This window comes from Vanessa atalanta, chromosome 22 (genome assembly GCF_905147765.1).
Source record: "Vanessa atalanta chromosome 22, ilVanAtal1.2, whole genome shotgun sequence".
NCBI classification, from domain to species: domain Eukaryota; kingdom Metazoa; phylum Arthropoda; class Insecta; order Lepidoptera; family Nymphalidae; genus Vanessa; species Vanessa atalanta.
Genome location: NC_061892.1, coordinates 9,732,316 through 9,758,441, shown reverse-complemented (window position 1 = coordinate 9,758,441; position 26,126 = coordinate 9,732,316). Strand labels below are relative to the sequence as shown.

Genomic DNA, 26,126 nt, shown 5'->3' with positions numbered 1-26,126 from the left:
AACAAATGGATTATTATACAAATGTAATCTGTTAACCTTCGATGTATTGCGTACGTTGTTCTTTATGTAAAGTCTTATTTATTTTGTGTAAGTAAAGGACTGAGTGTGCGTAAATAAAATATATTTTATGTATATTAATATTAAATAAGTATGTCTGAAAGTTTGCTCGATTTTAGTACAATTACCATTTTAAATTAAAAATGACGTTTTGAATAAATGAAATAATTAATACATAGTATCTTATTGGATTAAAATTTTGGGCTTCAAATATTTTGTGAAGTATTTTTTATTGGTCGAGCAAACTTGTGTTGACGCGATAGCAGAGTGCTGATACGAGTTAGTGTATACATAGCTATGTGTAGTGTACGGTATGTTCGCCCTAAGTATTAATACATACATATGATAGACAATGTTTAGACTTTGTGTTTTCATTTATTAACCTTGAAAGTATGTCTCCTAGCCCTCGTGTGGGGGGGTTCGTACCTTATTTCCTTTTCAGTACCCCTGTATGCAAAATTGATGATCGGATAAGAAGTTAAAGCGTAACAAGTAAACAAACTCCCTTTTATATATACATTACAGGTGAGGTAACTAAAACTACATTACTAAAACTCGAGGTGGTGCAGATTCAAACTTGTGCAAGCAACACTGAAATTTAATAGGATTATTTTATCTTTATAATTTATCTGTACCGTAGGTAATGTGTCGTGCGCAAAGGAAAACATCGTAAGGAAACTTGCAAATACAAGATAAAATTCTGACATTTGTGTATCTACCAGCAGCGTGGTGGAATAAGCTACCACGAGAGGATCCCTTGCACAGAAGTGGGACAGTCAGAATGTAACTTGACCTTAATTTTTATTACTTCGATATTTGAGCTCAAAAAATACTACTTAATGCTATTTTTCGTTATAGTTACCATCTTTGCCTATTTGGCACCGGCGTCCACTTCACTTTTAGGCAGCGTCGGACTGGCCTAATTGTCGAGACTAGAGACCGTGTTTGCCAGTCAGGCTTAACCCGCACTCTACCGACCGGGGGGCTCATATTATGTAAAATGGTTTATACACACTCAGAGAGAAATGAAATTGCTAAAATTTTAAAAATGTCGGACTATAAGGCTTGGAAAATTCCCGCCACTTTCGAGCTTAAAGGGTTTAAAATTCTGGTCATCAGACCCTTCCTGATCCAAGATTCCTGATTCCAAGATAAAATAGAAAATATATTTTATTGTTAGGAATTACTATTTTAATTTTAGTCAGTAATAATATAGTTAGTAGTGACATCTCTTATGGAAGAGTTGAAGTTGAATGTTGACATTTCCTACGTCGTTTATAACTTTGTCACTAGATGGCGTCACTAGGCAAAAGCTAAGAAACAACCATTATAAATCAATAAAAGAAGAATAAAATTTTTATATTAAATTTAAAAAATAAAATTGAAATATGCAAAATATTGGTTGATTATTATAAAAGTTTATGTATGTACCGCTAGATGGCTGTATTAGGTAAAAATAAATTGGGATTACTTTTGTATTACTTTATTAAGTCTTAAAACATAATGTTATTTGTTATAATATTTTAATTAGTTAGTTTGAGAATTTAAAGCTATCACCAGCACGGTATAAGGCATCTTGGGAAGAACCAACTGTTGCGCATATTTCATTGCAAGCAGTTATTGACAAAACAACGCATCGCGGTAACGAGGCGAGCATTCATTCTGATGTGCATTGCGTCGTTTTCATGATGTCCATAAAATCGCAAAAGTCATTAAATGACGAGTGCTCTGAAATATTTGAGAAGAGTTACTCAGTGAGGAGTGACTCGAATGAAAGCCTCTCCTGGTGAGTAGATTGTGATGCATTCGATTTCTTAATTATCTTATTAAAATTAAGGTTAAATTCTATGAATAATATTTATAATGATAATATTTATAGTGATGAAGACGAGGATTCCTTATCCAGGGAACTTTTGAAGAAACTCACCCCGGCCGTGCACAGCAAACTCAGGCGTAGCTTTAAAAAAGCTAAAGAGAGAAACGCAGCGAGAGATATCGAACGGTAGTTTTATTGTATTTAAATCTTTCGTCGCCCGAGGAGTCGTTAGCCTGCAGTGCGGTATTCATAGGCTGTTACTGACCTTACTACTTTATAGTGTACCAGCAAAAGATCTGAATATGATTTACAAAATAATACTTTTTGTTATGCTAGGGCAAGTGTTATCTTAATACTAGACACTTTTTGAATAATGTCTGGGCTAAGTTACAGGAATAATCATAAGCGCATAAAAACGCAGAGGCTCTTGCTTAGGATCGAAGCCACAGTCTTCTATTCAGAGTTACGTGTTCTAACCATTGGGCCATATCAGCTCTTGACAAGTAAACTATTTATTACAATTATAATAAAGATTAACTTTATAAAAACATAATTGCAGCCGAGTAGAGGAGGTGATGCGAACCGCTGCGGCAGAAGAAGGCATAGAATTTGCGACGCCGGCGACGAGGCAACCCAACACGTTGTACCTGGACGAGACGAGCTTTGTGGCAGCTTTGGAAAACATTTTTGGTAAAATTTCTGTTTTTTTAATTATAATTTAATTACGCGGACGGGGAAATGGGCCATCTGATGGTAAGTGGTAACCACTGCTCATAGACGTTAGCTCAGTAAGAAATATTAAGCACTCCTTACGTCGCAATTGGACCACAAACCTTGGGAGCTAAGATGTTATGTCCCACTTGCCAGTAGTTACACTGGTAAATACTAAGTATTGCTGTTTGGCGATAGAATATCTGATGAGTGGGTGGTATCTACCCAGACGGGCTTGCATAAGGTCCTACCACTGCCACTGAGTAAAATGTATTATTCGTTGTAGGTATGCTAAGGTTGTATATAGGTTGTATAATCCATTGTATACTTCGTATTATTTGTTCTTATATATTGTTAACACTCAGGTCATCACAAGTACACAACCCATGCGCACCAGCTTTTCCAAGCATTAGACGCGTTTGGTAGCGGGCGAGTGTGGTGGAAGCAGGTAGTAGCGAAACTGGTAGCAGCAGGCGCAAGGAGTACCACCTCCAGATGTGAGAGATGGAGCCCCGTCAGCATTGGAGGGATGATGAAGCTGGAACACTGTAAGGTAATGCTGGAAGAAAGATTTGAAAAACGGTTTGATTTTATGTATGAAAAAATGCCGAGGCCCAGTGGTTAGAACGCGTGCATCTTAACCGATGATTTCGGGTTCAAACCCAGGCAAGCACCACTGAATTTTCATGTGCTTAATTTGTGTTTATAATTCATTTCGTGCTTGGTAGTGAAGAAAAACATCGTGAGAAAACCTGCATGTGTATAATTTCAAAAAAATTCTTCCATATGTGTATTCCACCAAGCCGCATTGAACCAGCGTGGTGGAGAATGCTCCAAATCTTCTCCTCAAAGGGAGAGGAGACCTTAGCCCGGCTTTTAATGTAAAAAAATGTTGCATGGGATTCCCAAAGCTTTTAATGTGCGTACTCGTATTAGCCCTTGCAATAACAAACTCAAAACGTATACTATTTAAGAAGGCTATAGTGTATCTCAAGCAGTTCTGAATCACTATTTTACAAGATTATAATAAATTTGTTATCATCGATTCGGATTTCAGATATTCATATTGCAACTAGTTTATTTTGTCTGAAAATGGAGAAGAAGTTGTTTATTTCAGAGGGAAACGATAATAAAACTCGTAAATATAGAGAGAGAGCACTCTTTTTGCTACGCGGCGGTGACGAGGGGAGGTCGCGTGGGAGTGTACAGCGGAGAACTGCAGCTTCTAAGCTCTTACGAAGTAAAATATATTATATTGCATTTATTTACACAGGGACTCTACTAATTAGTTAACTATATTTATATACTGCTGAATACAGCTGTATTTATTTGTATTGTTTGAAGGTTGAGTCAACCATTGGAATTACAGGTGCGAGACATAACATCTTAAATCCCATGGCTTACACTGATGACCTTGAACGGCCACTTGATGGTAAGTAGTATCGAGCGCCCAAATATTAGTATTGTAAGATATATGGTTAATTTCTTTGATTGTTATGTCCATTGTGCCTTTTGCTACACTGACTCACTCACCCTTCAGACCGGAACACAACATTACATAGTATTGCGGTATAGCGGTAGAATTTGTATTAGTTCTGATGATAATGTGAGGTTAAAGTTTTAAATTCTTATAATCAGTTATATATTTTATCTGTATATGTAGATCTTATAAAATTTTCAGGTATTTTATCACCGAACAGGAATTCATCGTCGAGTCAAGAATTCTTGGATCACAGACGCTGTTTATTTGAGTGTATGTAAATAATTCCCATTATGTATTTTGTGACATATATTTATCCTAAATATATGTCACAAATACGAGTCCAGATTCATTTATTATTAAAGAGACATTATAAGGACATGTAAATATTGAGTGAACGTAGACAAACAATAGAACAATAACAGCCTATCCAAAAGTTAAAAGAAATGCCTCATAGAAAACTGAATTTCTTATCATATTTTGAAATTATCTCTTTTCTAGGACGTCCAGTGTCTGTTACTGTCGGCATCGGATCGCAGCTTGACCATATACGATGTGACAACTCTGACGCACACGCCACTCTACTGCATCACTGGATTACCCAACATACCCACAGTGAGATATAATCTTAAAATAGTAAAATAAGTTGACTCATGAATATTGTTAGAGCAGATCTTGTGTGTTTTAACGAACAGACCTGTTAATGGGATGGAACTAGTATATTACCCATATATTATTCATAGCAAAACTAATTTATGCACCGTCTCTATACGCTGATTTAAAAGGAACAGCAAAAGAGTCTCCACTCAGTCTTACACTCCTGTAATAACAATGTCTATGCTCATAGAACATCTCATACAACCACATGGTGTAACTGTATGAGATAATTTTCATAAATGGTGGTAGTATTTATATAATAAAGATTCATTATAAACGTACAACAGGCTATATATATATTATTAGGCCTATATATACCTATATCAGTTCTAATAGTTTCATTTATATCATCAAATTGCTTTAGTGCCTGACATACAACCCAACCATGAACGGCGGTAACGAGTCCGAGCTGATCTTCGGCACGGAGAGAGGCGATCTCACAAAAGTCCGGTTCCTACAACCTCGTGTTTCACTCCTTTTTATGAAGTTGCCAGATAATATCAATTACTACTACTGGATGGTAAGTTTATATTTACTATGACATTATACATATATTCTAAGTAAAAACCACTTTAACTAATATTCCGTTTAAAACCTTTTTCCATCTATACTAATTTGATTGATACCAATTTTATGGTTACCTAATCTTAGTGACATATACATTTGCAGGAGCTCTTCAATGCTCCCCATACATCCTACTGCAGCATCACAAATTGGCGGAAAGTCCATTCACGCTCTGTCAGACGCGTGAGACACGCGCGAGATGGCGATATTGTGCTGTCCTGCTCGCACGACACGTCAGTCAGCGTTCGCTCGAGACATGCTCTCGGAAAACTAGCAGATTATGTGTTTAAAGTGCAAAGAGTTAGTTCTATTGAAATATTTTATAACACTGGTTAAAACTAGAAGAAAAAGCTTTAATCACGAAAATTTACATAATTTTTTGCCAAATAAAAACTGACTTATAACATTATATATAGGTATTTCAACATTCAGCACCAACATGATGTACATTATTCTCTAATTAATTTTAAGAAATTTGACCTCATATAAAATATTAAGATGTCTTTTGCTTAAGGGCGTCTCCTGCTTCCATATGGTGCCCTCATTGCACATGTTGGTGACAGGAAGTCCGGACGGAATTGTTCGTTTGTGGGAGAGTCCTCAGAGCTCGCCATTCGCTTCTCTTTCTATTCCTGGATCTCCAGCTGTACTTGATGTCGCTGTCGTCGTCGCTTTGGAAATTATCGTTGCTTATTGCAGTAATTGTGTGAGTGTTTATTAGCATATTTTATAATTTAAATGGTATAAATAGTTGTTTTAACTTTTGTAGCCTGAAAATTCAGTATAAAACTTTGTTGTTTAGTAACACGATAACGAAATAAATAGTTTTATATAAAGTTTTTTAATTATAGTATTTGCATATTTGGGATTTGTATGAAGAGTGCCTTCTTCAAACCGTCAAAATCAAGTTCCCTTTTCTTGGAGTGTTGGGCAAGAGGGTGGAGTTCGGGACCTACTCAATACATGCTGGTCAGTCACATCTTATTAACACACACACACACATTATTATTGCTCTGGCTTTGGCTCGGAAAACAAAGTTTCGTTTATATTTTCATGCTAACACCGATACATGAGTTTTGGTTACAGTTAAACATCGATTCTTGTAAAAATTTACTACTATTTATTCATAAATATACGTTACGAGTAAATATTCCAAAAGGTAATGTTATAGTTAGTGTAACCGAGTTTAATTTACTATATATGTATTTACAAAATAGTAATATTTGATTTCTTTAGGTCCTCCCCGAAGAGAAGAAATCGATGAAGATGTTCAGGGTATTTTGGACGCGACGAGTTCACGGCGTGGTTCGAGTGTGTACCGAGGTTCCACGGGGGGATTGATACTAATGACAGAACCAGCTCAAGCTTCTTGGGATCAGAGGGGACTGGAGCAAGATCCGTAGGTTCATATTCGAATTCGCATTTTTATGATGTATGTCTTCTTATTTAAGAACAGATAAAGGTTTAGTTTTGTCGGATAATTCAAATTGTGACGGATAATTTATGGTACGTGTATTTTATGCTATGTGTCTAACCACAAAAGTATAGTAATTCTATTTTTAATATTGTTACAAAGTAACGATACATTTATGAGTGCACTCGTTTAAGTAGGCATTATTACTGTCATAAACTACAATTATTATTTCTTAAAGAATAAGGCATAATATTCGTTTTCAATGTAATATTTCTGCTTTAGAGAAAATATCCGATTCAATCGTTCCGAACTCTTAATAACCTGTTGTGACTACGTCTGTATCATCGTTCTCCGAGACAATCACGGGTCTCCTCTGCCTCCGCCTGGTGACACACTGAGAGCTAGACGACCTTCGTTTTGGGAACTACCTGCTGATTTAATGTGTTAGTATTTATATTCCTCTGTCTGGTCATTCACTCGCCCACTCGCTTTGAATCACGTCTGTGAGCACGCCTATCTGCGTAGGTAAGTACGTACGTACGTAGTACCTCTAAGTCTCTTATTCTTACACCTACCACACAACTGTTTATAAATCTAAAGTTGACGCTATTTTGAGTATTAAGTGGTAGATGGTAGTCATATAAATTATTTATTTATTTCAGCGCCAATCGTACCGGTGACTGCCAAGCCTGCACCACCATCACCGAAGCTCCTTAAGCCAGTAGCGATTAAACAATCAACACAAGATCTCGATGAGCTCTTAGAGAAAGCAGGTGATTTTACCAGTTATAAATCACAAACAGCTATTCACAGCAATCAAACTGATTTAAAATTGAATGTTCTTGAGACTTCTTTACTTTTTTACGTTTGATTTACAAACTATATTGTATTACAGGACTGCGAGGAATATTGGAAAAGGACTTTGTATTAATGCAAGGTCTCAAACACGACTTGAACAAGAAACTGTACGAAATGGAGGCAAATAAAGAAGCCGTGAGTAGCGAGGACTTGCTCGTAATTAATTATTTATTTAAGTATCGGGGTTATTTAAAATGCCAATATCTATGTAATTAATGTAAAGTCAAACACACGCGCCACGTGTAACGGCTTCGGACCTGGAATGTTAAAAAAAAGATCTATTATCTTTATCTTTCGACATATTTAATGCTTTTCCTAAAAAAAAAACAAATAAATAAATAATTAGCAAAAACATGACTGCCTCTAAAGTGTCGTAACTAGATATAAGGCCGCAGATCCGATCCACCTTTGTCTATGGGCGGTGGTGACCACTTACCATCAGGTGGCCCATATCCTCGTCCACCAACAAATGCCATAAACTAAATATATATATATATCCGTAACCCCGATTTTCCATAGTAGCTCCGAGTCCAAAAGTTGGAAGTGTGTTTACTCGTTTCTTTCAAATAGCTAGTAGAGCCGTTGGTCCTGCGTGTGAACTCCTTCCTGGTCGTGTTGGTTTACCTCTCCTATTAGATTATGAGAGTGAGGGAATAAATAATGAAGTCCTGTGAAGTTGATTAGTCTCCTTGAGATTGACCGAAGTGGCCAAAATCAGGACGCCAGGTCTTGCAGGTCTCTCGTATACTAAATATAAACTTAAAACTCTACAAAGCTACGTAAGATAAAATCATAATTTTACAGATTCGATCAGCGGTGACCGCCGGCGCGCCGTACCTCGCGCTAAGAAACTACGAACCAGAACCGCTACCGACTTTTGAAGATCTTGCAGAAGAATGTTCACGGGTCATGAGGTTACACGTGTCTGATTAATTAAAATAATAATACGAAATTTGATGCTCAATATTTTACCGTCGATAGAGAAAGCGTACTCTACCTCAGCCAATGGATGTACAAACATCGTAATCATAAAGAGTTAACATGAAAAGTCTCTGGCTGTGATTTCCAAAGAACTGCCTTCGTTTCTGTATGAATATAGATATTATCGCAATGCTGTTTTTTTGCGACCGTTACGTCTTTTGCTATCAAAGTCACCCGAGCACGAGGCACCATGCACATGAAAATTCAGCGCTGCATGCAGCTTGACCGGGATTGAATTCGAAATCTTCAGATAAGATTCATTTATTTATTCCTGTTAGTAATAATAGTTACCTTTGTACTGAGTAGTAGGGTATTGTGCAAGCTGAGTAACCATCAACTCGACAGATATTCTACCGCCAAATACTAAGTATTGTTGTATTTCAGATTGAAGGGTGAATAAGTAATTATTCCTTAATCACCAATGTCAATGGCAATGCCATTGACATTGGTGATTAAGGAATGTTTAATATTTCTTCACCAATGTCTTTAGGCGGTGGTAACTATATACCACCTGGTGTCCCATTTGCGATCGTTCGCCTACCTATGTTATTAAAAATAAAATTTAAAAAAAACTAATTTGTTCTTATTCCCCATCAGAATACTCCCAGGCTCCAGCGTCATCGCATCGCCGTCGGGAAGCGAGTTCTCTTCGCCGCGGAACTCTAAGTCTTTTAAATTATGTAAAGTGAAGAATAGTACATAAATCGATTAATCAGTTAAACATAACAGGTTCGTATTTGCATAGCCATTTAAATTTTAATGCGTTTTGTTACTTGTTAAAGTGAATTATCTAGAAAACTATATTAATCTTGTTTTATTTGTAATTTTTTATAATTAGAGTGTGACCGCAACTTCGTTTGCATAATTCCAAATGTATTTATTAAATATACAAGCATTATACTCACTTAATGAAAGTTTTATAGATTCCTATAATATTATGGCCTGAGAACAGCTTGCAAATGTAACATAAAATTTGACAGAGTGATTATGTAATCCCATTATGATCGTCTGATATTTGATATAATAAAATAAAATCGTTTCTACTTTACGGTAACGCGTCTTTTCATTTTCACCACCAACTATTATATACATATATACAAAAAAACCCCTAATTCCTGTAAACTGTAACCCCAGTAAATTAACTGGACAATGGAGGGTATACTTTTATGATGCAATTATCTATAATAATAATTAAATTACAATTATCTAATGGCAAAATAATCTAATTTATTTTTATTAATTCGTTAAACGCGGAATTGTATAAAAAGATAAGGTTTATTGTATGAATAAAAGACCTTCACTCGATTTCGTCATACACAAGGAGATAATAACTGAAGTAAGAAGTAAATTTTGATACAACGCCTAGATTAGACGTTACACTCAGCCAACTCGAACTCACTCAAATCGGAGCACAACAACACTAAGAATTGTTTTTTTAAATTAAATCAAATTCGTTTATTTAAAGCATTACACAGCATTGTTGATAGACAAATTAAGCACTACACTAAATGATGAATAACAAAGATCCGAGAATTGATCCCTGAGGTACCTTCATATCAATCGAGAGCCCATGAGACCATTTTTCTTTTACGTCAAACATCTGAATTCTCTTGTTAAGATCAAAAGGTCGAGCACGTCTATCTATCATCTCTAATTCCATACCGGTATAGCTTCCTGACCAGAGTTTCATGTTGTTATATTGGCCATAATTTTGCTTCTAAGCTTCTCAATACGATTTGTATTTTTTTGATTTACCAAAGGAAAAAACATTATCTTTTGAGATTTGCTTAATTTTTTAAATGAAAGTAAAAAGGGTTCTAGTTGTCCATAGTACTCTGAACTTAATTCATAAATAATAATTTTCTTTTGTGGAATACAGTTTATGAGTATGTTATCTATGCAAGTTACCGGGGAATCTATTATTCTAGTAACAAAGATCTGAATATATAATGTAAACTATTTGTGGTTAAATTATCCAACAAAAAAATAAAACATTAAATTAAATTGTGTGCCTTTTAGCGTTAATATAATATAATATATTAATAAATTAATTAAGGTGAGTAACCTGCAAGTTTTTATTATATGTTATCAATCAAGTTTAACGTCAATACAGAATCTTTACTTATTTAGTTATTTATTTTAAACATATTTCTTGATCCCGTGCTTTTTGAAACATAAATTCTCAATTAATTTACGGTCAAATTCTTTTTGAAACGTTTAAAAACTATTATTTCCTTCTGTTAGTGATGATGATGAATACTGGGCGCAAATTCTAGGAACAAATAGTCAATACTTTATCGCGGTCGAATCGAAACGTAATCACGGTCAGCCGTTTCTTCTACAACACCATGATCCAGTTGCGGTTCCATCAGAATTTGAACGATGCTAATGATACGTATTTTTTTGTAGCTTCAATTATTACGTAGAAAAAACAATAATTGCAGTTCAAAGCACTAAATATTAGCAATAATTCGATATTAAGTTTTCAAATATGTGCAAAATGGTTTGTAGTTTAATATAGTTAAAAAAAATGGTATAACTCCATTTACAAATGTCATTCAAATTCCAACTCTTGTCATATTTTCAAAAATGAAATAAACAACTTTTATTGTTAAGTGGGTAAGAATTATTTTGCTGAATATATTGAACTACAAACAATTTTGAATAAGAAAGGAATGACTCCTCTAAGAGGTTGGAGCCATCACCCTCCAACTACCCTACTTGCTCCAAAAACAGTGTCGAGTGCTTACTCGTGCTTACCTGCTTCAGCCTGTATCAGAGTGTCCCAGTTTTTCTCGCTACTCAATGACTCAAATGGGGGCGAATCGCCTCCACTATTGCCAGGTTTACTGATACCCAGGACCCAGGGAACCCAAGTCCTCCTATCATCTTCAAATCAGATCTCGAGCAATGTGCTAGAGCTCTGATACATTATCCCGAGAACAATATGCACTTAGAATTTCCAGGGGGGATTGCTTGCCAGAAGCGTCGCTCCAGACCAAGACACCATACAGTTACCACGTATCACCGTGTGGTCTCAACAGAAGCGCCTGGTTTTGAGCGGTGATAGTGTCAACTCAAACCACAATTCGCACCATACACCTTCGAGCTCATCACACCTACGCATAGGCACCGGCATGGTGACTCCGCCCCTCCCACGTTGGGACGGAGGTGGCCGAGGCAGCAGTAGCGTAGATGAGCTTCTGATAACCTGTGTTACTCACCTGATATATTAAGATAATATTTAGCGATTGTTCGAAACGAGTTCAACAAACAATAATTATCAAGCGCTATCATTAAATTAGCAACAAACACGAAACAACTGTATTAAAAAAGTATATTTTATCAATTGGCTGTTTTTAGAACATTTGTGACATTATGACTTACAGTTTGATAACGAACGGACGGCCAACTGAAATACGTTTTGGAAACTAATTTTTACCGAATATATTTATTTTTTACTTTCTTTTTTTTTATATTCCATTGGAAATCTATATTATTAAGACTACGGTTTTATTCATTTTATAACAATGATAGTGACGGGAAAATTATCAAAGATGAATGTTGAAGTGTTTAAAAAAATTCTCGATCTGCGGCCTTTATACTCAGTTTTGAAAAGTCGCCAATACTCAAACGCGGACGATATATTTAAGTTCTATGATGACCAGCCGAGCCACATGCTGGAGTTAAAGGAGAAATATCGCACCTTGGACGAGAAAGATTACAACAGATTTATCAGCAAGAGGGCTATGAAGAGGGAGCCGGCGTTGACCAGACAAATAAGTAAGTACTCCATAGAATAGCTTCATATGATAAATATTTAAAAGTTACACCCTGTAAATGAAAAGTTTTGGGTATTACATAATGCTATTTTAATGTTGGGTGGTATTTTACATAAGTGTATGAAGATTTTCGTCCGACCCATGTAGGTTTTCTTACGTCGTTTCCAAATTAAGCGTATTCTAATTCAGTGGTGCTCGCTCGTTCTTGGACCTTCACGTGTTCAGTCCACTTTGCGAAATATTCGAATATGATATGCTTCAGGTGCTTACATGAGCGAAAAAAAACGTCTTTACGGACGATTTTAGATATTAATCTAATAAACATCTAATTTTTGCATTGTTCGTTCATAATTGCTGCTAGTATTCATAATTGCACTGCTGTAGCAATATTTTAACATAGGAGCGCAAAAAGTTCATATAGTAGGATCTACCCTATGGAATCAGTACGAAACGTTGTCAACTGCAATGTTGTCGAACTTGTATTTGTTTCGATTTTGTAGAGTTTGAAAGAAAGAATCATATTTTTATTCATAAGTTAGCAGATCCCGCGAAACAAAATGTCTTCGATTTTTCTATTATAGTAGCATTCCGGAGTCAGAAGGTTAGCAGGGTTTCTTCTATACGTCCAAAATATACGGTGTCGAGTCTGATCTCCGGATCCGTTCGGATTACAAAAGTAATACTTAATATTCTGCGCACTTTATATTATTTTAAAGTGATAATCAAAATACGGAATTTTTATTTGATATAAGAGCCTACCAACTAAAGTATAGTTTGATTTAATATTAATTAAACATTAGGGCGTGTATACATACTCTATAAAATTTATCGTCGATGAAAATTAAGAAACGCTAAAGTAAAAACTTTTAACCTAATTTTCCAAACGTGACGCTTAAGATTTTCTTCCTTTCCACTAAGGATATTTATTTATTTTATTACGTAAAGCAATAAATTAATATTTATTATTATTATATTAAAGTATTAAAGCTATTAAATTACTTTAAAAAAACTGTAACTGTTATTGTATGCGATAAAAAGCCTCTTCTGATAATTATAATGAAACAACGTGATTGTGGTATTAATGTTATTATAAATATATTTCTTTATTGTGATAAGAACTTTTACTTTATTGAAACTTGCTTCGAGTATTAAGAAGAATTCTACTTATTTTTTAATATTATTTTTTATATATGTAAATATCGTGACGTGTGTTTAGAGAACCTAACATTTACACTTATCTTCTGTCAGTTCTTCTCAAGTCTGAGGTATTTCTTTCGAACTGGTGGCTGATTTTTGGCATATAATAGTAGTTTCAATTTGAACAGAATAATAAACATATCGTTGGAGGAATAGATGCGCTAGCACGTAACAATCTCTACTGTTCCGTCGGGCATGTAGAGACCCGCCCATCAGCCAACAAGGAATATTTCCAGAGTCTGTGTTTGTGCTACTGATATTCAAGCTTCTAATAATATAATATTGTTTATTTGTAGAGGTTTTATTACTTCCTAACTCATGATTAATATTCAAGTATGAATTTTAAGAAGAATGATTATTTAAAAACATTGTTTTTGTTTATACAATTTTTTATAGCATTCACATTCAAAACAATTTTAATTCCGACATTGTAGTTGTTTGATTCACGGAACATCATTATAATAAGTTATAAGGAAAACATATATATATAAATAAAATATTACATAATATAGTAATATTCAAATGAATTTGTATTTCTAGGAATACTTTATCATTCAGTAATTGACCCGTTATCGGGTGACCTCGTCTCCCTCCCACTCTCATTCATGCAAAATTTCATACACCAAGAGTTTAAGAGCTAGCAGTCACCTTGACTCGCGTTTGAAGTGCAAGGCTTTCGTGTATAATAGTTGATGTAATATCAGTAACACATGGAAGTATAACCTAACCTAACCTAAAACATTTGACTATAAATTCACTTTCTTAATATATCTGAAAGATTATTTACTCTATTGTTATTATTGATTGCACTTTAGCTTCAATTCATAATTATTATAAAAACTAATTAGCTAAAAGTATCACCTGGGTATTTTGTTTGTAAAACGTCTAATGTACGCTCTCAAGCGCTACCACGTGTCGCCGCCGCCGACGCGCAAACTATTTTCATATGTCGTTACTATTATATTATTATTTAAACTCTGTTTTTATTTATTTTACTCGATAGTTATTGATTGGTTTACCTTAATTAAAATATAGCGTCCCGCCACATTAATATTTTTCTCCACTACGTATTAACTTTATTATTATGTTGTAAATAAAAAATACTTGTATTGTTTTTATTATCTTACAAAATCAAAGTCAAATTTTTAATTCAATATAAAAGAGTTTAGCTAAAAGCCTTTAGATCCACAAATAAAATTTTTGGACCTGAGAATAAAGGCGAAAGAAACTCTAAAAAATATTAATGTCAAATCAAGCTTATTTTCTCTTGATTCTAAATAATAAGTATGAAATACAATTTTAGCCTTAACACGTTAGGCAAGGCAGCTAGCTCTCGTGTTATGAGTTCATTGACCGGTTGGGGTCGTGTTTTCTTTTCAATTATCATTTAAATTACAAAATAAAAATAAAGAAAACCAAATTCAAGTTTTTACAACATATTTAAAACATGGTCCACACCCCTTGTGTGTTATCTTTTCGGCTTTTAATCAATAGGTATATTTCCTGAGTATATTATATATATCACGCTTTTATTAAACCTTTTATTTCTTACAGCGACCCTTTCTTATAATGTGAGCAAGGAAATGATATCACTAGCTGAAGGCATGCCCAACGAAGCTATCTTCCCATTCACGCGTCTCGAAATGTCCACCAGGAGCGGTGACACCTTGGTGCTGGAAGAGAAGGAGCTGGCAACCGCCCTGCAGTACCTCCCATCTCAAGGGTAAAGGTTTAAATAGCTATATCAATATATCCAATTCATAAGTATAGGATATATCTTTGCTATCTACACAGAGACAGATTAAACTAATGATTATATTAGTTTCAAATATAAAAAAGTCATAAGTTATTTAGAAAGTGGTATGTCTAAGAAATTTTCTCTGTTTTCTGACTCTCATACTCCGACGGAATAAGAATACCACCAATAGACGAAGATCGGCAACTTTAAGTTGTATTTGCACAGGTGTGATCCGTGATCCGGATCACGGATCACGGATGTGAATCTCATTTTACAACTTCTTCCTGTAGCTTGCCATCCCTGCTGAAGGAGCTGAGGCAATTCCAGCAAGACTTACATCGCCCCCCTCCTCTGTCCCGCGACGTGATAGTCACTAACGGCGCTCAGCATGGAATCTATCAGTGCGTTGAGATGCTGGTGGACCCAGGTGATCCCATCATCACCACCGAATTCACATATACTGGAATTCATAGTGCTGTAAGTTGTATAATCTGTTATTAGTATGTCAATCAACCAAAATGCTGAATTTTCGTAGGTTGGAAGCACTTTGTTTTCTAATTAATGTCAATTTGCACCAAACAGTAAAATTGATTATTTAAAAAAAAAGCGAAATAATAATACAACATGCAACTTATTTAATAATTGTTATAGTTGAAGCCGTATCAACCGGAGATAATCGGAATACCAGAAGACGAGAACGGTTTAATAGCTGAAACATTGGACTCCGTTCTCAAAGAGAGGTTAGCGCGTGGTCTCAAGATGCCACGTCTATTGTACTTGATACCAACTGGCAACAATCCCACTGGCACCGTCATAAGCGGGGAGCGACGACGACAGATATACGAGCTTGCCTGTAAATATGACTTCTTGTTAGTGGAAGACGACCCTTACATGTTCCTTAACTATAATAAGGTAAGCCAATGGATTATTCACATTTCTTGTTGTGTCACCACATCTTTGGCCTTGTGGTATTTTTTATGTAATGTAGTTAGGTCGAGTGGGAAATAGGCCACCTAATGTTAAGTGGTCAACGCTGCCCATTGACATTTGTACAAATCTTGGTAACTACGACATTACGGCCCTTTTACGCTCAAACTTCAAACCGAAACGCAACAATACTAAGTATTGCTGTTTGGTGGTAGAATATAAAGTATTGGTGGTCTATTTTTCCTGATGAGTTGAACTCTGGAACCTTTAAGAGTAGAGTGAACAGGTTTCTTTTGGATGGGCGTGTACCACCTTCGTCTTCATCTACACTTTCCATCAGGTGAGATGGAAGACAAACGCCTATTCCACTACAACGATAAAAAATAAATAAAAACCTACACAAACGAGCTTGCACAAAGCCCTAAAAAATCAGGCTAGGTTATGAGACCTCAGGTCCCGAAGTTCTAAGTTTTATCCCCGGATATTAATATTTTAGTAATAACAACAACACGACGAACTAGTTGTAGTTAGTCGTGCTGTTGTTGCGAAATAAAAACAATGATTTTGAATCATTTGTCTTATAACTAATATTCCGCCAGATGCTTCAAGCAGTTGTAAACATTCTGTATTCGTAATCAATTACTTAATATAAAAGTAAATCTTCTAATTTATCCTACAATAATTATGCTGCATTCACGCTGAGTGTATTTTGAATAACAAAAATAATATATATGATAAGAAATTAAAACGTCATAACACATATTGAAAATTATTTATTACGAAATTAATTGAACGGTAAAATATTATATCTAGAACGGATTTGTTTCAAAAATACGCTTTCTAGATTTATCTTAATCCATACAATGAAGAATCTAAGTCAGTAATCGCTTCGGATATGATAATTGTAAATGAGATTCCTTATCGAATATAAAATTTTATACGTGCCTTTTATGACGTGAACGTTCTTAATCTGATATTTAAATATTTGTGTGTCTTAACTTTATTAATTAGTTAGTGGGCGGAGTAATTTTTTGCTTTTAAAATAAAAATATAAACTAATAACATTTATTTTGCATTACTTTTTTTATATTATATATGCTTTTCTGAGTGTATATTATAATTATAAAATCTATTTTCCTCTTTTTCATATTTATCAAGCATTGCCAACAAATATTTTATATATAAATGTGACACACTCTCTAGGAATTAAAAATATCTCGAAAGTTACAGTTTGTTCATAATCTTGAGTGTCTTGTTAAAATGATCTGCCAACTTAAAAAAATGTAACATCGAAAAGATTACTCTTGAAATTGTATTTAGGATTAAAGATTCGATTTTAATTGTTTTACGTTTTTTTTTTCTAAAGACCTTTGTAAATTCTTGAATGAATTTAAAAGACGTCTGACAGCTTGACGTATGACGTTCGGAAAGTCACACTAATTCTCCTTATAATATCATAAACAAAGAGTTAACGCTAACAGATGAGTTTGGTTTAAATAAATATATTTTATCGATTTGAAGATAATACAGAGTATTTCGTATTTTTTGTTACGATATTTAATGCGCAGTTGGACACGTTACCTTACAACATCAATGTTTATGGAACTGTAAGTACAGATACAGATATGAATATGATTAAGGCCGCGGAAGCAGATGTCAACAAACGACAAACAATATATACGCTTAGATAAAATATTTCTTCCGCGTTCCAATAATAATAATCCGTTAAATAACTTATAAGTAAATTAATGATTCATGATTTATTGTCACATGTACAATGTATGTTTTAACAACAACCGGCATTATTTACTTTAATTTACTTTAATACTTTAATTTAAACGCACAATTTTTGTCTCTTAATCTACTAATAAAATAAAACTAGTTTTTAACGGATTTAATCGCGTATATTAATTATTTTAACATCCCAAATATATCCCAAATAAATAATATACGCGATTAAATCCGTTAAAAACTAGTTTTATTTCAATGTGTAATAATCGCGAAAATCTAAGACAACACTACTAATAAAAGTTCAATAAACGCAGTTGAGTACATTGTTGGTGATTAAAGTGTCGCGCAGGCTTTATTGTATGTACTATGTCAACATGCTAATATCAATATCACCTGTTTATATTTCGGGCTTAAATTATTTTCTCCTTATGTTGGCCATGCCATTAGGGTCAAAAATATTCATAGTACGAAAAAAGGCCAAATTTTGTAAAGTTCAGTGAACAGTCGATAAGGAACCTGCGAGGATTCTACCTCAAGAACCCGATAAAATTACATTTCGTCTCACCGTTTTTAATTTTTAATAAAATACATGTTTATTAACTATCCACAACATAAAATATAAACAAAAACCAACTCCACGTTTTGTATTCTGCTCGTAATAGCAGTTAGTATACACGTAATCTTGGATAAAATAATGGCTTTATCTAAATCTAAATTGTTTGTTCACATGAGCTTTAATAATAATTAGAAAATGTAAGATAACATTTCCTTATCAATATAATTTATTAAAGTTATATAAATCGCATTGTCTCCAGGTCCCGACCCCGTCGTTTTTATCCCTGGACGTTTGCGGCCGAGTGATCCGTCTGGACTCCGTGTCGAAGGTGATCAGTTCGGGGCTGCGGGCCGGCTGGCTCACCGCGCCCACCGCGCTGATGCACCGCGCTGAGCTCCACGCCCAAGCGGAGCTGCTCCACTCGTGTACCCTGGCTCAGGTAATTACTCTTTCTGACCTATGACCTTACATTTGTATTCGACAAATTTAATCAGTTATGGAAAGTAAGTCACAGTGAGATACAGGACGGCGGTGTATTACTAATGGTAGGATTTGTGTCCTGGTAGGAACCGTCAGCAGGTTCCACCTTAGTTATGAATTCAATACGTTGTTGTAACTCGCTGCTAAATAGCAACGTAGAACATCTACTCCTTTAAATTTTAACCACAGTTTAAATTAAATTTAAACACAGGAATGAGATATATTCATATAAGTATTTGTTGAAGGACGCTTAACCATGGCAGGTTAGTTAGGCTTCGTCGTCGAGAGGATCGTGATGATGAAAACGTCAATATATCATAATACGGGACCACTTTCTCTCAGGAGAGCAAATCAAATTAAATCAAAATACACTTTATTCAAGTAGGCCTTTACAAGCACTTTTGAATCGTCATTGAACAAACTATTTAAAGTAAAGCTAGCATCGGTTCGGAATGTAGATTCTACCGAGAAGAACCAGCAAGAAACTCAGTAGTTACTGTTTTTCAACATCTAAAAATACAGTCATGTTAGTTAAATACAATTATATATGTATGTTATGTCACCCGCCTGGAAGTCAACAAGTATTAACTCCACGCTCGACTTCTTGATATAAAATAAAACCAGCGCCCAGCCTGATGGGGTCATTATACTTCAGATAAGTTGAATTAGTAAATATAATAGTCCCTGACCATAAACTGGCCCGGCTATCATTAGTTTTTGTTATTCCGTCAAGAAGGTCGCGTAATCAGTATTATTGTTTAAAAACTGTCATAATCGTACGATGTTCTTAAATGATTACAATTACATGTGCGATAATGGACATTCGCTGTGCGTTTTAAGTTATAAACAAAAATGAATGAAACAACTCCTTGTGAATAAAACATTTGTTATCTTGAGCGCTTAATTTCTAGACTGGAATCGTTCTAGTTTAGTAGTTGAATGTTCGTTATGAAGGAATTACTAACAGTTCTTTTGTACTTAAATTTTAAGCATTTGTAATGTATAAATTTAGTTCTAAGCTTGTTCTAGAAATACGGGCAACAGTAGTGCTGTAGTGATTCTGAGAATTATTCTTGATTAAAGTATTTCCATATAATTAAAAAATAATTAATTTATTATTTTATCGTGAAACGTATTTGACCTTGTAACTAATACTTTAGAGATAATGTCGTTCACAAATATTCAAAAAAAAATCTCGAAGCGATTTCTTATCGTTTCGATGTTTGTAATTACTTAATTTTATCTGATGACGTCACTGGGCTTAGTAAAACAAAACCGCGACATCGGATTGGGCGAAATTAAGCATTCGAAAAATTAAATATCAACAAGCTATAATCATAGAAAATTTCCGTTCCGATTTTATTACACAGCATAAGTAAGATTACTATAAAACACTTATAATACTTAAATATAAAAAGGAAACTACTATTATGTCCATTAAATAATATATTCAGAAAATACTCGATATCCGAGAGATTCGGAGATCGGTATTTCCCCCCTAAGCTCGTCCGCCGACTCCTTTTGAATCCCATGCGAGGACACCTCCTATCGACCATGATACTATTATTGCTCTTTCAGAACTCTTGCCATCATCTCTGAAAGACTTAAAATAAATGTACAAATGATTTTGTTTGTCGCATGTTGATGATTTTGGGTGACTTTTCAAGGTTTTGGTTAAACACTGCCCAAAGAATCCTTCTGGAGAAGAAATGAATAATGAATAAATCAAAGGATTAATGTTATCCTTTTTTTTAAGAAGGAACTATGTATTTATTATAATTTCATTTATCATGATAACATATTAAATCGATCTTTTCCTCATTCGATTTTATCAATTCCAAACGTGACCGGCCCACACTCCTGATAGATTATAATCTAGATACGCGCCATAAAAGAAAACAACGTATAATCCTTTATTTTAGAATATTATGTACAAATATTTAATAAAAGTTGTTTTATTGACAGATTTTATCGTTCGCTTGATAGCAAATGACAGCTTACGTCGTTTTATAACAAGAAACTTAATATGATAAAAAAAAAAAAAAATTACAGTTTTATAGTAGGTTGCTTTTTTATTATCAAGTCGAATGGAACGAAGTTTTACTTTGTTTGCACAATGTAATGAAACAAAACTGTTTATTTTCAGACAATTCTCCTACACTTATTCTCCAATCGTAGCGCTCTCGCCTCTCATCTGCTCTCTACGCGATCCTTCTACGAGCTACGGCGTAACGCCCTGAGTGCTGCCTTGCGCGGTATCGAGGGCCTCGCAGACTGGTCTGAGCCCAATGCCGGGTTGTTCCACTGGGTGCGTGTGCGCGGCGTAGAGGACGTTTATAATATGGTGAGTTCATCAATATAATAATTGATACATCGTGGATAATCTCTAATTAAGTAACTCAAATGTCAACGTTCTCACAGATAATCTTCCATTTATAGTATAAAGTATTATATATATAAATCAGTTACACAATAAGTAATTAGTAAAGTAAAATATAATAGCACTAAAAGTTTCTCAACACTTAATTTTTCTTTTAATGGCATTCCTTAAGCTTTTTCGAGAGTCGAGTTTATAATGACAATCATAATATGGACATACTTTCATTTTATTTTTAATATAATGTTTATTTTCCGATCAAATTAAGATGGACTCGAACCGAATGCATCTAATAAACAAGGGTACTAAATGCATTAAAATGAAATAATTTAAGAGGCTTGCATTATGCATTAGCAGCCTGTAAATTTTTCCACTACTGGGCTAAAGGCCTCCTCTCCCTTTGAGGAGAAGGTTTGGCTTCTCCAATGCGGGTTGGTGGAATACACATGTGGCAGAATTTCGTTGAATTTAGACACATGCAGGTTTCCTCACGATGTTAAAAGGCTTAAAACTCTATATTATAACTTCCAAATATATAAACATTTTCGTCTGCATTGTGTTATTTCATGTCTATCGTCGCATTATAAATAGCTTGGGAAACGAAAATTTATTTTAATTTTTTGTAATTGTTATTACAGGTATTTCACGTCGCATTCCAACGAGGCTTGATATTAATACCCGGACAAGCTTTTCTTTACGACACCGGCGCCACCTGCCAGTATATCAGATTAGCTTTTAGTAAAATAAATGTGAATAATATGGAAACCGCAATACGCTACCTAGCGGACATAATCCGAGAGGAGCAAAAACTTGTCAAACAACCAAAAAGGTTAGCTACTGAAAGATAGATGGCGGTAGCTGCTCGACAAATACACAGGAGCTCCTTAATATTTTTGTGTTACAATTAAAAGTGACACTGATAATAATTTTAAAATATTTATTATATTTTGATGATTTTAGAAGTTTAGCCAAAAGTTATTTATAAGAGATAATTATGCTAACACACGTCATGTTAATGATTTATCGTTCGTGAATACTTAATAAGTATGTAGGAAAAGTCATTATAAATATTTTATATTAAAGTCGTGATTTTTCTAAAAGATAAAGAGACATTAATTTTATATTATTAGTGAGACAATTATAAATAATAACGTAATGATAAAAAACTTTTACCAATAGGACACAACTGGCGCTCTAAAGCGGTGTCAGCCAGAAATCAAATTAGAGATATCACTGTTTAATCAAGATTATTTAATTTCAGTTTTCAAAAGAAATGCCGTTTTTTATATAATTGCGAGAATTTATTTAGTAGTCATAAAATGATAAAGCGCCTTGGGAGCGCATTGAAACACTAAAATAAAGGACAGATAGTCGATAAAACAAATATTTTTTAAATAATTGTAATGACGTGTCATACTAGATTGTAAATTTCTGAAATAATAATTGTTAGGTGCAAGCATTTATTACATAATATAATTATTATAGTTTAGGTTTAATGATTATTTTCTTGTTGAGTACGATTATTATATTATATTTATTGTAAATTTAGATTTTAAACAGATTATTTTTTATTTTAAATAAAATAAATATACAAAAATACAAATCTCTTTTCTTGATCTAATTCCAACTTATTTATTGATAACATCATACATATTATTGCTGCAGCCATCTGCATTCTCAAGCATATGAGAGAAAACTTGGTATAAAACGATCCAGCCTCAACCCCCTATATCATCTTCGATTGATAACAGTCGGCTTGAGAAATCAAACTTAACTATCATGACGCGTCTTCGTTCTAGACATATTCACAGATAATTCCCCGAATTATCTTGCAACGTGGTAGAAGATGCCTTCCTAAGACTATAGACAAAATATGTCAATTAAATCGCAATTAAAATCTTGTGTGGAACCTAATTAGCATTTAGCTGAACCCAATACAGAAAAAGCTTCTCAATTATTAAAATTAGTTAAGGTCGGCCTTAGTAATAGAAAGGATAATCGAATGATTTAAGTACTACTAACTAACTTAACTTTTACTGACATATTCGTTTTAACGAATAAACTCTTTAAATAAAGATAAAAAAATATCATACATATTATTATATTAGTTGCTTCAAGGTATTGGTGATACGCTACTGCTACTGAGTACTAGATGGCGTTACAATCGCAGCGCTGGCTTGTAAAATATACCAATTTGTCTATTCAATATAGGTTTCATTTTATTTGAATAATTAAATATAAAAAAAAAACAATTTCATTCATACTTTAAATACGCGACCTATTATAAATTACTTTATTTTGTGTATCATAGATATTTTTACTATGAGTGCAATTAATTTAAGGTAAGATGAAGTACCCTAATAAATAATAAAATAAGAAACTCTGATTTTCACGTGCTCAACTTGTGTTCATAATAATTCATAATATATACCCAGATACGGTTATAAGAAATACATAACGACATGGTCATATTATAAGTTTTAATGATATTCTGTGTTAAGTGTAACAACCAACCCGACTGGCCAAATCATAACCATTCTCCTTTCATGGACTTGTTTTGCTTGCTGTCAATATTTGTATATACATATATAATACTTGTAAAAAATATCATCCACGTTGTTAAGTCATGAAGTTAATAATTAAAGAAATATTAATCATTCCTCACATCGCAAAAGTGCCACAAACCTTACGATCTAAGATGTTATGTCTCTTGTGCCTGAAGTTGCACTGGCGCACACACCCTTCATACCGGAACACAACAGTACTGAGTATTGTTGCTTGGCGGTAGAATATTTGATGAGCGGGTGGTACCTACCCAGACGGCCACAAAGCGCTACCACCGAGTTAGTTGTTATTTTATATTATATTATTATATGTCAGGCGACGGCGGACTTATACTGATATTGGTTTAGTTATTTGCATGCTAATGTTGCAGACACTAACTTAAACTTGTTAAATGTGATTTATTTTAAGTAAATATCTATGTCTCGACCAAACAATCGATGGATGGATTGTGTGAAAGACTGTTATTTGTTTGTCTTGTATATTATGTCTGGAAAGAATGTTACTTGTGAGATGACGTCAGACAGGGAAGTATGGAAGAAGAAACGCCGACCTCAAATAAAATTGGGATAAGGGGCAGGAGGATGATGATCTGTGTTTATTTAACTGTTATTATTTTTTTCTTCTGAGATTTATATTTGTTTCTAATACTTGTTAGGTGTAGGTTAAGTCAGTTGTTTAATCTATTTCAGTATTTTATTTTAGTATATCTCTTATTGTCTTTCTGCGGTGCTTCCTAATAAATTGTATATAGTATTTCTTTGCTCAGTATGAACTGATGCTTGTGTCAGATAACGACCTCAATCGTATAAGATAAAATATATAATTATAAAATTTTGTAATAAAATAGACATAACTGTAACTTTTATCATTTTATATTTTAAGACTTTTTAATGTCAGTTTTTTTTTTTATATATTTTATTTACCAATTTTAATGTAGGCATAGAAGCGAGTGCAGTATTATTATCGCTAATTAATTTTTTTTAAATACTTATACTCAAATTATTTGGATTAAGTTACTAGTAAGGATCAGTTGGCAAGTATATGCTACTCTCACTCCACTGAGTGCAAACGCTGAGAAAATGATTTTTAAAAATATACGTATTAATTTAACCTCTAATAAATAGCTACTTGCGCTACTAAATCTTAATGACGGTCCACGTTTACTTCTTATACATTTATCTAAGTATCATTTATAGTATTACTAAAAATCTGACATATAGCATACAATTGTAATAATAGATGTGTGTTCTGGAGTTATCGGGTCAAATATTAATTCAGATCCGTAGCCAGCGCAGCCTTTGAGATTTGTGCATACAAATTATTCACCTTTATAATATTCGGGTGGATAATAGATAAAAGACGTTCATACTATACTTTAATGGCATTAAATATTAAATAAAACTAGGTTCAAACTCAGGCAAGCACCACTGAATTTCATGAGCTTAACTTGTGTTTATAATTCATCTCGTGCTCGGCTGTGAAGGAAAACATCGTGAGGAAACCTACATATGTCTAATTTTAACGAAATTCTGTCACATGTGTATTCCACCAACCCGCATTGGAGAAGCGTGGTGGAATATGCTCCAAACCTTTTCCTCAAAGGGAGAGGGGGCCTTAGCCCAGCAGTGAGAAATTTACAGGCTGCTAATGTAAAACTATTTTCTCCAATATGGGTAAGTTATGTCTGGTAAGCTTCTTTTGTAAAATTCCTGAAATACTTTTTTCTTTGCCAATTAATAAATTTAAATGTAAGTTTTCTTAACACATGTAAAGTTATTTAATAAGCCCTATAACTCGCTAAAGTATTGTACAAAATTGAAAATAAAAAAAGTGCGGTTAGCGTTTGTTGATTTGCATCCCAGATCAGAAATAAATAAATCTAAAAAAATAAAGGATATTTTTCCGCACAATTTTATATGGATAAGAGACGATAACTTGCAATTAATATTCGTTGATTTTTCTTTATGATATTGTAAACGGGTGGGAGCTCTTAATTTATTTCTTGTAAAATGATAAACAAAAAGAGCTTATAAGAGCCTACTTTAAACTCTATATTGACAACGAAGCTCTATTTAGGAGTTCTTAAGATTGGAGGCGCATTGGCGATGTAAGTAATGGTTAATTTAAATAAACATTCCATAACTCTATGGCCTGTACAGTAAACGAGTTGTTAAGGAATTTTGTTCTGTGCACAGGCATTTTGAGTATAAGGTACCGCTTAGATCTTAATAAAGA

At 33.9% G+C, this 26,126-nt stretch overlaps 2 protein-coding genes across 2 annotated transcripts; both read left to right on the top strand.

Moving 5' to 3' along the window:
* The first annotated feature begins 1,745 nt into the window (after positions 1-1,745).
* Positions 1,746-9,277, top strand: LOC125072615. The gene is made up of 16 exons (XM_047683247.1): positions 1,746-1,843; positions 1,937-2,059; positions 2,433-2,563; positions 2,950-3,137; positions 3,702-3,824; positions 4,566-4,679; positions 5,086-5,241; positions 5,391-5,585; positions 5,800-5,991; positions 6,137-6,254; positions 6,522-6,684; positions 6,982-7,142; positions 7,362-7,472; positions 7,595-7,692; positions 8,362-8,471; positions 9,136-9,277. The coding sequence occupies exons 1-16, from the start codon at positions 1,746-1,748 to the stop codon at positions 9,239-9,241; spliced, it is 2,187 nt and encodes a 728-aa protein (XP_047539203.1). The 3' UTR covers positions 9,242-9,277.
* Positions 9,278-12,087: 2,810 nt separating this feature from the next.
* Positions 12,088-22,232, top strand: LOC125072809 (kynurenine/alpha-aminoadipate aminotransferase, mitochondrial). Its single transcript, XM_047683506.1, has 7 exons — positions 12,088-12,321; positions 15,072-15,240; positions 15,546-15,732; positions 15,907-16,167; positions 18,729-18,908; positions 21,096-21,293; positions 21,965-22,232. The coding sequence occupies exons 1-7, from the start codon at positions 12,096-12,098 to the stop codon at positions 22,172-22,174; spliced, it is 1,431 nt and encodes a 476-aa protein (XP_047539462.1). The 5' UTR covers positions 12,088-12,095; the 3' UTR covers positions 22,175-22,232.
* The last annotated feature ends 3,894 nt before the right edge of the window (positions 22,233-26,126 follow it).